Raw genomic sequence first — 15401 nt, 5'->3', positions numbered from 1 at the left:
GGCTGTAGTCTTTGCAGTGTGTTCAAATGCTACTTTTTGGCCCAGACGGCAGACGACGCAACAGTCGGCCTTTGTCGCCACTAGTCAGCTTGGTGTGTCTGGGCCCTTAGATGAGTGATCAGGAATGAGGACCTACAAGAACACATACATCCAAGCTTTAAAAAAAAAAAAAAAGCTACAAAAACTACAAAACTACAAAAACACATATCAAACAGCCAAAAAAAATTTTTTTTTGTTTTTTCACTGTTCAAGAGGCGAACGCCAGCCAGGATGACTGTCGGAACTGCCGGTCTGCATGGGCTGGCAGTTAGCTTAGCCTGCCCCGCTTTCGCGTCCTATCAGACCGCCCTTGTTGTTTCCTCTTCGGGCACAGCTCCGGGCAGGGCCGTGATCCCTGGGCTCACCGGACGCAGCAGACCAGGCTCCCGCTGCCGATCCAACGCCAGCTCTCCCAGCCAGACACCCTCGACTCGATTTGTGTCCAGATGAACTGATTCAGCTTTCTGGGATTCTTCACCTGAATTATTGAGCATACATCAAGACATTTTGTACCGTCTCTTTCTATGAGCACTAGACCACTCCCGCACAGCATCTGAGACAACTGAGAACAGCTATGGATTACTGCATAAAAAACACAATATTAGCCATTTACAAATAATAATGAATGTTTTAACATGCTGGCTTCAAGGTTTCTAGACGTGACAAGTTAAAGCAGATTACTCATTTTGATCAGACTTTAAAATCTAACTGTTTAACACTTGACTGCTCCATTGTTTGGACACAAATTCCAACAATAAACAAACAAGCTAAAGACCCAGCCCAAGATCCCTCAGGGGCAATTAAGCAGTGGGTGTGTACATAGTACATAATCCATGCATAAATGAATTCACCTCGAAGCATTGGCCTTCCAGGATGAATGCATGATTAACATTCAGTTGTCTCCAGCGTAGCTCCAAACACGTCCACTCAAACTACCACGAAAAGCACGCTCGCCCACAGAGGAAATGGAACGCTACTACACTTGCTTTCCTCAAATTACCCCAGATCCAGTGACCCTAAGCGAAGCAGTAAGTAGGAATGCAAAACTGGATAATTGTTTTACCTTCAAGGCACAGCGACCTGTGAAAGCACTGTCACCGAACACATGCCGAAAGGTCGCCTGCCGAAGTGGTTTGTAGAATTGGGGAGGTTTAAATCAAGGCACTTTTTACTGCCGTCTGATGGGTGACAGGTGGTAATTTTCCACCCTGGTGTTCACTACATTATTTCCCCACTACATTATTAACTCTGGTGAGACTAAAAGGGAAGAATTAGAGACAGATAAGGATGTAAACATGCAGCACACCGACGCGAGGAAAAAAGCAGGAGGGTTACGTGGGGACGTGAAATGCCAGTATTTTTGAATTAATGTCATAAGGGCCTGGCAGCATCTGAGTCAGTGCAGACAGGGTGCACAATCCTGTTGACACAAAATCATGCATTTTTCATGGCTGGCTGGCTATAAAGGTATGAAAGTAGAACGATAAAAAAGATATTGGCAATCATAAATGTTGGCAACACTGCTCCCCTATGTTACATGTTCGTGATTTAGCAGTAAAAACAACCTTGAAGACAGCCTTAAAACAAAAAATCCAAGTCTAACCCTTTTAGCCCCATGTCCCAGAGGAAGGAGGCCAAATCCATAACCACAACCTGAAATCAGATCAGAGTTCTCACCTACAGATGTCAGACATATTCATCCATCACCCAGCAGTCAACCTCAGGTTCTTAATTGCACACCATCTGTTCCAGTGTAGGTCTAAGTAGGCCTAATGTGTGCTAAGGTAAGCTCTGCAGATAAGACTGTTGAATGACAGAGATGGATGGATGGCTCAGTGTGGTTCTGCTCCTGTCCATCTTGACTGCCACGGCAGATGGTGTGGAAAAATGGATGGATGTCTGCGCTGAGATCCAAAGACATTAAGCAAAGTTAAATACTGCACTGGACCATATGCTGCCATCCTCAGGGAACTGGTATGTGTGTGTGTGTGTGTGTGTGTGTGTGTGTGTGTGTGTGTGTGTGTGTGTGTGTGTGTGTGTGTGTGTGTGTGTGTGTGTGTGTTCTTGTAGTTCTATACACTTGTTCGGAACAATTGAGTTTTGAACCACAAGAGTGAAGACATTTTGTCTGGTCCTCACTTCTTTAAGGGTCTATTTTAGGGCTAGGATTTGGGTTTAGGGTTAGGGTTAGGATAACAATTACGACTATGTTATGGTTGAGGTAAGGGTTAAGGTTAGGCATGTAGTTCTGATGGTTAATGAATGTATTCAATGAAGGGTCCTCACAAAGACAGAAGTACAAGGATGTGTGTGTGGTGTGTGTAAAAGTATGCGTGTCATGTGTACACGTGCCTATCTTGGTATGTGTATGGACTCAGTCCAGTGACAGATGCACATGTGAGCAGTAACAGCAGTGTAAAGATACCACAGATGATGGATACCGAAGAGCTTCGGAGGTTTGGGGTGGAACTTGAGCACACTCGCTCTCAGTATAATTTTTCATCCTGTAGAGGGGCCATTAAAACATTCTCAGAATCCATTCTTTCTTCTCACCAGTTTCTCCCTTTTTACTTTGCTACCATTTCCCCACACCAAGGTTTCCCAAACTCTTTTCATGCCATGACCAACCTGTGGCAATATTTTTTGGCCCGGGAAACCACCAAATATTTTGCATAGCAAAATCAGCAACAAATTCTCATAACCTGTCAAAAACCTGCATAATTAACAATCCTCTACATTGTTCATAAATGGGAGTATATTCAGTCATGGCCTACTAATGATCAAATAAAACATGTCAACATTAAACAATATTTTTCTGATATTCTGGAATACAACACTGAATTATTTGAATCATCTCAAAAAGTGTGAAAATTACGTTTTCCTGAATCTATAATGTGGGGAATTAGCCAACTGTGATTCGTGCCCACCATTTTGATTTGTTTTGTTGTGTGTGTGTGTGTGTGTGTGTGTGTGGGGGGGGGGGGGTTGGATGTGAGATGGGTGGTGAGGACCAATGTTTCTGTTATGGCGGAGTAACGAAAGCGCCCACATTTACAGTATGTTGTCACGGAAAGCAACGCCAAACTTTGGTGTCAATCAATCAAACAATGGAATCAATTAAAAGTGAATGGAACGAGGCGGTGGCGTGCAACAAGCCGCTGTTTCTCCTGATGTTCTGAAAACATAACGTTATGTACTGACCTATTCATGAAGCTGGCAAAACAACAGCAAGCCAACATTCTCAAGAGAGTTTTGCCAGGGGGACGTAGTGCGTGGGAGGATCACGCTATTCCCCCCCCCCGAACAGGCACCCTGACCGACCAGAGGAGGCGCTAGTGCAGCGACTAGGACACATACACACACCCAGCTTCCGACCTGCAGACACGGCCAATTGTGTCTGTAGGGGACGTCTGACTAAGCCAGAGGGAACATGGGGATTTGAACTGGCAACCCCTGTGTTGGTAGGCAACGGAATAGCTCACCATGCCACCTGGACACCCAAACTTATCGACCTTAACAGGAACTCCAAACGAGTTCTTCGGTCCCCCAACTGGCTTTGAGAGGGAGCCGTGCTAATTGGTTTGCTAAAATGAAATCATTATTTCACAATTAGCTGAAAAATGTTCAACTCAAGCCAGCAACTATATCCCACATTTCACATGTCTTGAGGCAAAAGAGCGGCTTGTTGTGCCACGTCGCCTCGTTCCATTCACTCTTCAATGATTCACGATCGCTCTCAGCCTGAAATGTCTACAGGCCAAGCTTTTGAAAGATGGAGGGCTGTAAAATTGGAAAAAGGATTCAACAGTGATGCCGACCTTGCAGCATTTTTACTGTGCAAGGTAAATGACCTTTTGTAATTTCCAGCAAGTGTGGTATTACTGGGATACGAAGGTCGTGAATCGGGGATAGAAGTGGTGTAGCTCCATCCTGTGGCTACACCTCACATCAAAAAAAAACAAAACACACACACACACACACACACACACACACAAGAATAACATACAGAAAAATGAAAAGCATAAAAAAGAAAAAAACAGAGGTCACTAATTCCACACAATACAGATTCTACTTTTAAAATCAATCTCCAAACAAAATGTGTTTGTGGACATCCCATGCCCCATCTGCCCCCGCGCTGCAACCTACGTGTGGGTCATGATGTATAGTTTGAAAATCACTGCCCAATACTGTCCCTAAACATTTGATGGTAATAATTCAACATGCTTGATTGTGACTGAAATCCTCAGGAACCCTATATCTTACTGAGGCTTACTGTTTGTTTTTTTTGTCTCATTTTTCTCCCCAATTGTACTTGGCCAATTACCCCACTCTTCCAAGCCATCCCAGTCACTGCCCCCCCGCCGATCCAGGGAGGGCTGCAGACTACCACATGTCTCCTCCGATACATGTGGAGTCACCAGCTGCTTCTTTTCACCTGACAGTGAGGAGTTTCACCTGGGGGACGTAGCGCGTAGGAGGAGCCCGCTAATCCCCCCAGTTCCCCCTCCCCCCTGAAGAGGCACCCCGACTTACCAGAGGGGGCTCTAGTGCAGCGACCAGGACACTTGCCCACATCTGGCTTCCCACCCGCAGACACGGCCAATTGTGTCTGTACGGACGCCCGACCAAGCCGGAGGTAACGCAGGGATTCGAACCAGTGATCCCTGTGTTGGTAGGCAACAGAATAGACCGCTACGCCACCCGGACACCTACCGAGGCTTACTATTATTGCAAATACAGGAGTTTACTAATATGCCAAGCTAAGTGGTTCTCTGCTTAACAGGCAGTGAACGTCAGTAAAGTAGCCGTTTAAGGCTCTGCTCATGGCCTGGAGAGAAGGTCTAGCTGCTGAAAATTATAATTAAAACCAAAATCTAAAAAGAGAACAACACAATAGTTTTGTTTACAGATGTAATGGGCGGGTTGAAACAGATGCAGTGATACTCTGTTGCTCCAAGGAAACCAGCGTTTTATCTTAAACTACTACCGCAGGAAAGAAAAAAACCCTTTGAAGTGTGTTTAACCTGATTACCATTCTATAAAGACAAGTATCACACTGCTCCATGTTGGCTTTTCTCCAACAGGCATGCTGCTAATAAAGACTTATAATTAACTCTCTTATGGTGGTTTACCTTTATTTGCATAAATGTACTTTCTGCCGCTGATTTAAATCTCATATATTTTACACTACGGGGTTGTTATAGAGTTGTGAGCGTAGGCAATTATGTTCTAGATAGTTTTTTTGCGAGTGCATCTACAGGATCAGTGTTTCCATTTGCATCCTCTCAGCAGCAACACCCCCCCCACCCCCTATATCTCATATCCCAATGACCAATGGTAGAATATCATTGGCTGAGGCAGTTAAGAGAGTACTCATTTCAAATCACAATGCTGGTATCCACAGAGGTAGTGGGCATTTTCAGGTTAAGCGGTAGATCATCCCGATGCCACTCGTAAATTCTACGGGCCAAGCTCATGGATCTTTTAAAGCTTTAGAGCTTCAGAATCAATCAACTTACAGGCAAGTCATCACAAATCATCATCTCAGACAACTGAATGCAACACGCTGCACGGGGCGACAGAGACACACTGTTTACAAAGGGTAACTGTGATCAGCGAAGGATATTGGCTGACAGCAAGAAGCTATCGGGGCTGCCAGAACACGGCAGCTTAGATAATATGGATGAAGCAACAAGAGAATCATTTCCCACCACCATCACTTTCTTTCCCCCCCGAGGACTGCTGTGCAAAAATGTCCGAGGAAACACCTCTGCCAACTCCACGAGACACTGCATCATCTCAGAGAAGAGCGCAACAGAGCTGAACAAACTGCCTTCGGTGCGAGTCATGATTTCTCTCTTTTCTCAATAGTCCATCTCTCTGCACTGTCTCTATGTAATTCAAAACTTTCCTGTTTCTAAAGCATCATTATCCCAGTCCACCTCCATCCCTTGCGGCTACTCTCTGATTGGGTTAAAGAGGTTGTCCTTCATTTCTTCAATGATTCGTTTGTCAGACTGCAAATTCCCACGTTCCATTGGACGTGATCCTGAATGTGCAGAAGGCTTTCGTTCACATGCAGGTCAGACTTTCATGCAGGCTGCAGATTTTGGTGTAACAATGTCACCTGATGCAGTAATATTGAGGACATATTAATCGATATCCAACATTAAATTAAACCTGATTAAGCAGTGGATATTGTTTGGCTGTGTATTTTAGCGGCTATAACTTGGTTTTCTGCATTTGACACACAACTTCTTTCTTCTCTATCTTCCTCTCTTTCTTTTGTGGTTGACTTGACAACTTTCCTGTGGGCGCCATTATATTTGAATTCAAATATAAAACAGTATACTATAGAGGAGCAGTTGCAAGAGCAGCAATATGGCAATTATTACCATGAAAAAAATTACAGATAACCATTTCATGCCTTACGTCATTCTCAGCCACCCCCCCCCCAATTCATTTCCTCTGTCTTACCTGAGCGGAGCTGTTTGATGCGGCCCTGGCTGTAACTGGGGTCAACAGGCAGGAAGTCTTTAAACCAGGAGATCTCGGGGTCAGGGATCCCGCTGGCAGCACACAGCATGGTGGCTGTCCTCGTCCTTTCTACCACCTTCAGCTGGGGACCCATATCTATACTGGGGAAGCCAAACGGCAACAGGTCCTCTGGAATGATGGAGAGGGAGACAGAGAGCAAGACAGCAAGAGAGAGAGAGAGAGAGAGAGAGAGAGAGAGAGAGAGAGAGAGAGAGAGAGAGAGAGAGAGAGAGTTTGTGGGTAATTAGATAATTATGTGGTTTTGGCATACCTACATTTCAACTAACCTGTTATGACTGATTTTGGTGTGTGGAGGTGTTTTGCAGAGCTCTGGCCAAACAAGACACATCGAGTTATCTGCTTCATGTCACAATGTTCAGCCGACAGCATGGAATGGCGCCCCCCCCCCCCAATGCACAGAATCCATCTGTTCCTTCAAATCCCTCCTCCACAGTGAAAAACAAGCTTCACTCACATGAGCAGTGATGTGAAAGCGACTGTTCCCCCCGACCCAAAACATCTGCGAACCTGCGAGAGCAGAGACACCAGCAAGGACAGTGGTGCCACTCTTCCTCCTCATCAAAGCCGCGTGTTCACTCCTTCAACTAAACAGTCATTAGATGGCCTGGCAGGCTGGCAGAGACACAGCTAAGGTTTAGTAAGTGTCTGACAGCTGGGTCCAGGCGATTTCTGCAAGAGTGCAAACACACTGCCCAGGCAGCATGACTTTATGACTACCCGAAATGCTCTACATGCACACACAACGAATACAATGTAGGAGTCTGATGGCGGTGGCAGTGAACCTTGGGTTTCCTATGGTGTGGCTCTGTGCTACGGGGTTGTAATGATCTCTTTCTAATAACTATGCAGAGAGCTGCAGAGAAACAGCCATAGCAATTAAAGACTGAGATCCAGAGGAGGGGCAGGGCACTGGGGTAATAAGGACTTGTTAGCAGTAATTGTTAAAGTGCATCACCAATTAGGAGGGGGGGGATGATCTGGGATATAACTGCCTGAGTCTGGATATGTCTGATTCTATTGGAGACTGGTAGATGACTGCGAGCAGACATGCACACGCGTGTGTGCACACAGTTTTTTTTTGTGACCCCCCCCCCCTTTTCTCCCCAATTGTACCCGTCCAATTACCCCACTCTTCCGAGCCGTCCTGGGCGCTGTCCCATCCCCCGATGCGGGGAGGGCTGCAGACTACCACATGCCTCCACCGATACATGTGGAGTCACCAGCCGCTTCTTTTCACCTGACAGTGAGGAGTTTCGCCAGGGGGACATAGCGTGTGGGAGGATCACGCTATTCCCCCCAGTCCCCACCCCCCGAACAGACGCCCCGACTGACCAGAGGAGGCGCTAGTGCAGCGACCAGGACACATACCCACATCCGGCTTCCCACCCGCAGACACGGCCAATTGTGTCTGTAGGGACGCCCGACCAAGCCAGGGGTAACATGGGGATTCGAACCGGCGATCCCTGTGTTGATAGGCAACAGAATAGACTGCTACACTACATGGACGCTGCAAGGCTATGTGTTTTTGTTTGTATTTTCAGTCTTGCGATACCAGACAAACGGAGATCTCCACCTACCAATCGTCTGGGGACTTCTAAAAGCAAAACAGTTGCTACAATGGCGGTGAGAACGGCCGCTAACAATCCTACGCCTACTCCTTTAGAAATCTAGGTCACACCTTACCAGAAATGATGCTCTCCCCCCTCCATAGTGAAACAAACTGGAGATATAGCGAATAACTGTAAGACAGAGAGAGCTTTTTTATCGAATGTGTGCTCAGTCCACAGGATTGGTGAAATTAAGGATATACAGCATGTGAAAGATGAGTTGGCTTGTTTACCGACTGGTTACGGGAAAAGTTTGGTCTGTCAAGCTTGGCTAACTGCGACCTGTTGTCAGCACAGGGACAGAATTTTATGGTACTGGTCATATGCTCATTGCTGTCGATAATGGAGAATCATGTTTTCTTCGGGGCGGCATGGTGGTGCAGTGGTTAGCGCGGTCGCCTCACAGCAAGGAGGTCCTGGGTTTGAGCCCCGAGGTAGTCCAATCTCGGTAGGTAATCCCGGGTTGTCCTCTGTGTGGAGATTGCATGTTCTCCCTGTGTCTGCATGGGTTTCCTCCGGGGATTTCGGTTTCCTCCAACAGTCCAAAGACATGTAGGTCAGGTGAATTGGCGGTACTAAATTGTGCCTAGGAATGAATGTGTGTGTGTGTGTGTGTGCGTGTGTGTGCGTGCGTGTGTGTGTGTGTGTGTGTGTGTGTGTGTGTGTGTGTGTGTGTGTGTGTGTGTGTGTGTGTGTGTGTGTGCGTGTGTGTGTCAGCCCTGTGATGGCCTGGCGGCCTGTCCAGGGTGTCTCCCTGCCTGCTGCCCAATGACTGCTGGAATAGGCTCCAGCATTCCTGCAACCCTGAGAACAGGATAAGCGGTTAAGACAATGGATGGATGGATGTTTTCTTTGGTGACTGCGGCTGAGCCTTCTCATAATACTGGTCCATAAGTGTTTACAACACGTGACTTCTGCATGTCACCGCCCCAATATGAAGGGATGCCCTAAAGACTCTGGATTGGTTCTGCAATGCAGGGTTGTTTTTAAACTCTCTAATTGTTTCCACCCAGTTTTAGCAACGAAAACTTTCAGTCTCTAGTTGAGCAAATCCAAAGGAGTTGAATCAAGTGCAACTGGACTTGGTATATATCCGTGAAGACGTTTCGCCTCTCATCCAAGAGGCTTCCTCAGTTCGTGCCTTTCTGACTAGACCAAGCTAGTCTGACAGGCTGGTGATGAGACTCAGAATTTATCCTCTTTGGAGTCATTGTCAGAGCTATAGATGTCCATGGCTCTTTGTGTCCCGATGTTTACCAACGCCCGTTGTTAACAGAGCCATAGATATGAGTGGCTCTTTTGTGTACCGATGTTTGGCCGCGTACGTCGTTATCGGAGCTATTGATATGCGTGGCTCTCCTGTGCCCCGATGTCCAGCCGCGCCCGTCGCCATCTGAGCTATTGATTTGCATTTGTTTAGCAGCGACAGTCGTTGGGGGTGTTAGTTTCGACTTCATTATTCAGTGGTCATGAGAGTCGTTGGAGCCGTTAGTGACCGACTGTTGTTCTTGGAGGCTAGGCTTCTTGAGTCTCCTGGGTAGAGATGAAAGGACGGCATTGTAAGTGGGAGATAGGTGGTGTCGCAGACCTCCTCCTCTGTTGGGGGATGGTTTTTCCAATTTCACATAGATGGCTTCCTTCACCCCTCTTTCAAACCATCTATCTTCTCTGTCCAAAATGTGTACGTTGCTGTCCTCGAAGGAGTGTGCCTTCTCCTTTAGGTGTAGATAGACTGCTGAGTCTTGTCTTGAGGAGTTTGGCCTTCTGTGTTGGGCCATCCATTTGTGTAGTGGTTGTTTGGTTTCTCCTATGTATAGGTCAGTGCAATCCTCATTGCATTGTCCAGCATACACCAGATTACTTTTTTGGGTGTGTGGTACAGTCTTTGGAATGAACCAGTCTTTGTTGGAGTGTGTTGCTGGGTTTGAAGTATACCGGGATGCGGTGTTTATTGAAAATTCTCCTGAGTTTCTCGGAGACCCCAGAAACATACGGGATGACTGTGCTATTCCTTCTGTTCCTTTTCTCCTCGTCGCTCACCTGGTTGGTCTTTTTGGAACGTGTTGCAGTTTTCACAAAGGTCCAACTGGGGTAGCCGCAGGTTTTTAAAGGTCCCCTCAGGTGTTTGTGTTCTTTTCGTTGGGCCTGAGTGCTGCTGGGCACATTGTCAGCTCTGTGTCGCAGAGTTCTGATGACGCTAAGTTTGCGTTCCAGAGGGTGGTGTGAGTCGAAAAGTAGACATTGGTCTGTGTGTAGGTTTCTTGTAAATCCCAATGTGTAGGCTCCTGTCTTCCCCAATGTGGACGTCACAGTCAAAGAAGGGCAAAATTGTTCTTTATGTCTTCCCTTGTGAACCTAATGTTCTTGTCCACTGAGTTGATGTGTTTGGTAAACGCTTGCACCTCTTGTGTTTGGATTTTGACCCATGTGTCGTCCACATATCTGAACCAGTGGCTCGGAGGTGTTCCTCTGAAGGAGTTCAGGGCCCTGTGTTCTACCTCTTCCATATATAAGTTGGCGACAATGGGCGATACTGGTGAGCCCATTGCACAGCCGTGTTTCTGTCTGTAAAACTGGCCCCTGAATTGGAAATATGTAGTGTTCAGGCAAAGGTCCAGTAGTTGGCAAATCTGGTCTGGGCTAAGGTTGGTCCTATTGTGGAGGGTGTCGTCCCGTAGCAAACACTGCCTCACAGTTTCCAAAGCCTCCATGGTTGGGATGCAGGTGAATAACGAGGTCACGTCGTAGGATACCATGGTTTCATCTGGTTCCAGTTTTACGCCTTGGACCTTGTCCACGAAGTCAATGGAGTTTTGGATATGGTGAGGTGTTTCGCCCACTAAAGGGGTCAAGATGTTGGCTATATGTTTGGCAATGCTGTACGTGACCGAGTTTATGCTGCTGACGATGGGCCTGAGGGGGGTTCCATCTTTATGGATCTTAGGGAGTCCATATATGCATGGAATGTCATCTGAGGAAGCCTCTTGGATGAGAGGCGAAACGTCTTCGCGGATATATACCAAGTCCAGTTGCACTTGATTCAACTCCTTTGGATAACCATGACCTGGATGAATGAGAACATTCACAGACTAGTTGAGCAAAGTGTTTAGAGACTGACTTGTGAGCATTGGTGGATTATGAGACAATAGGCCCCTGGGCACAGATGTGTAAAAGCCCCCCCCCCCCAGCAGGGCAGGTACAGTGATTTGCAGCCACCAGCACAATAGCTAAATTTACCTGTACCTCAAAAGGATTTACAGCACACAAACACACAATTATTGCCAACAGCATAATTACTAAGACATTTATTCACCTGCAGTTTCCTTCAGTATTTCAGTAGGACTTTTGGGGCTTGGTTACTGACATGAATAGGTTTTTTTCCACCAGTGGAACTACCCGAACCTTGTAGGGGGCCGGCAGCTTTGCTCATGTTTTCACTAGAGGAACTTCCCCTGACCGGAACTCTTACTGGGACTTTTACGGGAACGTCTGTAGTCCCTGCTCTGGGGTAGGTACTTCTGAGCGGCCCTGAAAACCTGCTGGGCGGGGCTCAACGCTGATTGGATGAACATTGGAGGCAACCAGTCTACTACTACGGTGTGCAACAAGTGCCATTTTTATAAGCCAGCAACCAACCTGTGTGGTAGCACGCTAGACGAAATGGAGAAATCAGCCGAAAAATGTCTGCGTCGCCGAACTCTATCCTCGGCCATAGCTCGGTCCAGCAAAACAATCCTCCATTTGACTTCATCCCTTCTCCTTTCTTCCCTCTCGGTTTCCTCTTCTAGTATTACTCGTTTGCCATCATCAACATAAAGTTAGCCATATAGGCTAACACAACAGACAACAGTGCCGCATCCATCTCGGTGTTGAGCTGTTGTTGTCGTAGGCACTAGGGCATGGGGTAATTACGTTGTGGTGAAAGCTGTCGCAAAATGTTGACATCAACTCATGAGCCCGATGGTTCCTACATCGCTATGGAAGTACGACACTTGAGAGGGCCGACTACAGGGTAGTTCCACTTGTAGTTCGCGCCAGCCTGGGAGTTTAGTTCTTCCTATGGAAAATCGCCTAATGACTGAGACAAGAAATGCAAATAACAGCGACTTCATGCAGAGGCTGTCTGGCTTAGGGGCCCCCTGAGCCCTTGGGCCCCTGGGCCTGGGCCCGGTAGGCCTGTTCGGTAAGCCACCCACGCTTGCGAGTCTAGTATTTTCATGTCTCTAATTTGTGAGACGTGGGGAATAATGTGCATTAACAAGTACACATTTACACAGGCAAATTAAGGTGGGCACACCAAACCAGTGCTTGCCGGCAGTTGTAAAGGCACACACACACACACACACACACACACACACACACATACCGAAATAAAGACACACACACTCCAATGAATGAAATTAAGCAGCTCTGTGATAACAGTCCAGATGGCCAAGCCATGTAACCAAGTATCCATCAGTGTTCCCTTCTCCTGTTACCACACAAACACACACGCACGTGCGCGCACACACACACACACACACACACACACACACACACAACTTACTTCCCTTATACCTGGTTCTATAATTATATATTCTACTTTCTGTCCTACAGAAGAGAAATAATTACCAGGGACAGCAATATGCTTGACTGATAAATGCATACCTGAGAGATCCTCTTGACTATCAGACACCCCGCCACCACTACCATCACACACACACACACACACACACACACACACACACACACACAAGATTACTGGCTCGGTCCACCATCCCCAGCAAATCTGAAGCACGCTGAGCCGTTCGCACTTTGTGTGTGTGTGTGTGTTTTTTTCCCCCTCTGCTTTTCTTTTCCAGGTCCCCCACTGCCTGTCCACACGACAGACGCATACCATCTGTTTGCACACTCTCTGCAACGAGAAGGGAAGACGGAGCAGCGGTAGGCACCGGCGCTCTCTCCGCAGAGGAGGGCTTTGGAGAGGGCCTGTCAGATAGGACTGTCAAGCTGCTGCCGATGACGGGCAGAAACTGGGGCTGAGAGCTGGGCGGGAGAAAAGGGATGCCATCTTGCTGAGACAAAGCTGAGAGGCGAGTCAAAAGCGCATGAAATACGAGTGAGCCAGCGCTACTGTAACGCCTGGTGAACACCAAGTGTGTTTATTTGTTGTTGTTTTTTTTTGTTGTCCCGAAGTGCAAGTGTGCATATTTTCAATTGCGCAGCTAACATTAAGTGTTTATATCATGACTGGATGCTTAACGTTGAAATAGTAAAATAGATGCTTTTGCACTGGTTCAACAGAGCATAAGTTAGCTCATCTGAATCGTGTTTTTAGCGAACCACCAACCCAGACAAGCAAGCTGACACATCAGAAACACTTCCTTAACCTTAAGACTCTCATAACAACAAATGCTGTCATTAGAGGCATGGTGTGGCTACCGCAACACAACCGGTGTAGACCTAACGCAAAAGCGATCGCGCCAGATCCCCCCCCTCCCCTGCTGCCCTCAGCTGGTCAGGAGACTTTCTGTCCTGTGACAGGGAACACAAAACTACTCCCTGCACCAACCAGCAGATCAATGCTAATGATCGGGCTGAATGGAGGCCGGTGGTACAGCCATCGACGGGACATGGGGGGGGGGGGGATATTGATGGCCGGTTCAGGAGGGTTGGCTCCCCCGAGACGGGAAACTATGCGAGACATACATCTGCTCCCCTCCGCCCTCACCCTGCCTCCTGCCCTCATCTGTGGGTTCAGATGGTCTTTTTAGCACCCCGCCGGCTACTGCTACATTGACTCCCTAACCATTAATTAGTTGAGGAGTGTGTGTGTGTGTGTGTGTGTGTGGGAGGGGGGGTAGGTATATGAGGTCTTTATCAGCGAGGGAAGAGATGAACTGTGGGCTGACTGGCAGACAGACAGGCAGGCACACAGACAGACAGACAGACACTATTTATTGAATAGCAGAAGAATACCAATCTAGGGGGAAAATTTTCCTCGTGAAACTCAGCGCGCAGCACTTCTTTCCTATTTAAAAGCAACGCAAATGAAGGCAAACCTTAAGTAAGGATAACACATTCAAAATACATACAGTCTGCAGTCAATTTGTTGTGAATTTATGCTTAAATGCAATCTATAGATTTACATTTGTATTTTTTTAATCTGATGATGTAAACAATGCTTTTTTGATTATATGCCAGAGCTAGGCGAGGATTAAGTGTGTACATGCCAGTGCAGATCAGAATCAGAATCAGTGTATTTGACCTACACATACAAGGAATTGACTCCGGCTTCTCCGTTGCTCTCCATGTACTTACACAGGATAGACATACAGCTAAGACAAAGATGATAAGGTAAACATAAACATTCAACTACCATGTACAGATATAGATGTATAGAAAAAGTATATTATAAAAAAGGTGTTATAACAGGAAGACAGTGCAATGGTGCAGACCGCAAGGATGCTGGAGTAAATATGTTACTTTACATACATGAGGTAGGTAGACATGACAGAATATGCATGCGTACTATATACAGTACACAGTATCAGTATCTATATGGATATCAGTGTGCATATGTACAGATAATGTAATTTTCATTGTTTCAGAACTTGATGCCTCTGTTGATAGAGACAGCTGGTGCACCTGAAGAGAAAAGGGCACCATGTGTTCGTGAGCCAGCACTGTGGAGGGATGTTTGTGATATTTGGCTTTCACCTTTACTTCTTCAGCATCACTGAGACAGAGAGACTAGATGGCTAGATAGACGGACGGACGGACGGACGGACGGACGGACGGACGGACGGACAGATAGATAGATAGATAGATAGACAGATAGACAGATAGATAGATAGATAGATAGATAGATAGATAGACAGAGATAGATAGACAGAGATAGATAGATAGAGACAGACAGTGTAAGTGGACACTGATGAACAGTTCAGGGAAGTGAACAACAGCAAGCTACAGGTATTAAGCCAGGCTCCTGGATGAGTCAGCGGCCGCTTGAAATAGATACTGCAGGCACAGCCTTGAAAATGCTCTTTGCCAAATTAATCATTTATCAAATACAAACACCGCAGCGCAAAACTTCAGTTTATTTTTCATTTGGTAAAATTGGAAAAATTGTGTGTGTGTTTAAACACTGTTTGTGTCAACAGCATATGAGGGAAGATTGGCAAGAGCCACCCAACATTGTTCCCCGGTGTCATCTGT

General features: G+C 46.6%; 1 protein-coding gene across 1 annotated transcript in view; it reads right to left on the bottom strand.

Moving 5' to 3' along the window:
• LOC130124059 (receptor-type tyrosine-protein phosphatase delta-like) overlaps positions 1-15401 on the bottom strand; it is a 99245-nt gene that overhangs the window by 46985 nt on the left and 36859 nt on the right. The window contains exon 5 of the mRNA XM_056293441.1: positions 6517-6705. Coding sequence (XP_056149416.1) covers positions 6517-6705 — 189 coding nt within the window. The remainder of the gene's footprint in view (positions 1-6516; positions 6706-15401) is intronic.

The sequence above is a fragment of the Lampris incognitus genome, chromosome 14 (genome assembly GCF_029633865.1).
Source record: "Lampris incognitus isolate fLamInc1 chromosome 14, fLamInc1.hap2, whole genome shotgun sequence".
Classification (NCBI taxonomy): Eukaryota; Metazoa; Chordata; class Actinopteri; order Lampriformes; family Lampridae; genus Lampris; species Lampris incognitus.
Note: the sequence above shows the minus strand (reverse complement) of the source record. Positions and strands in the feature narration are given on the sequence as shown.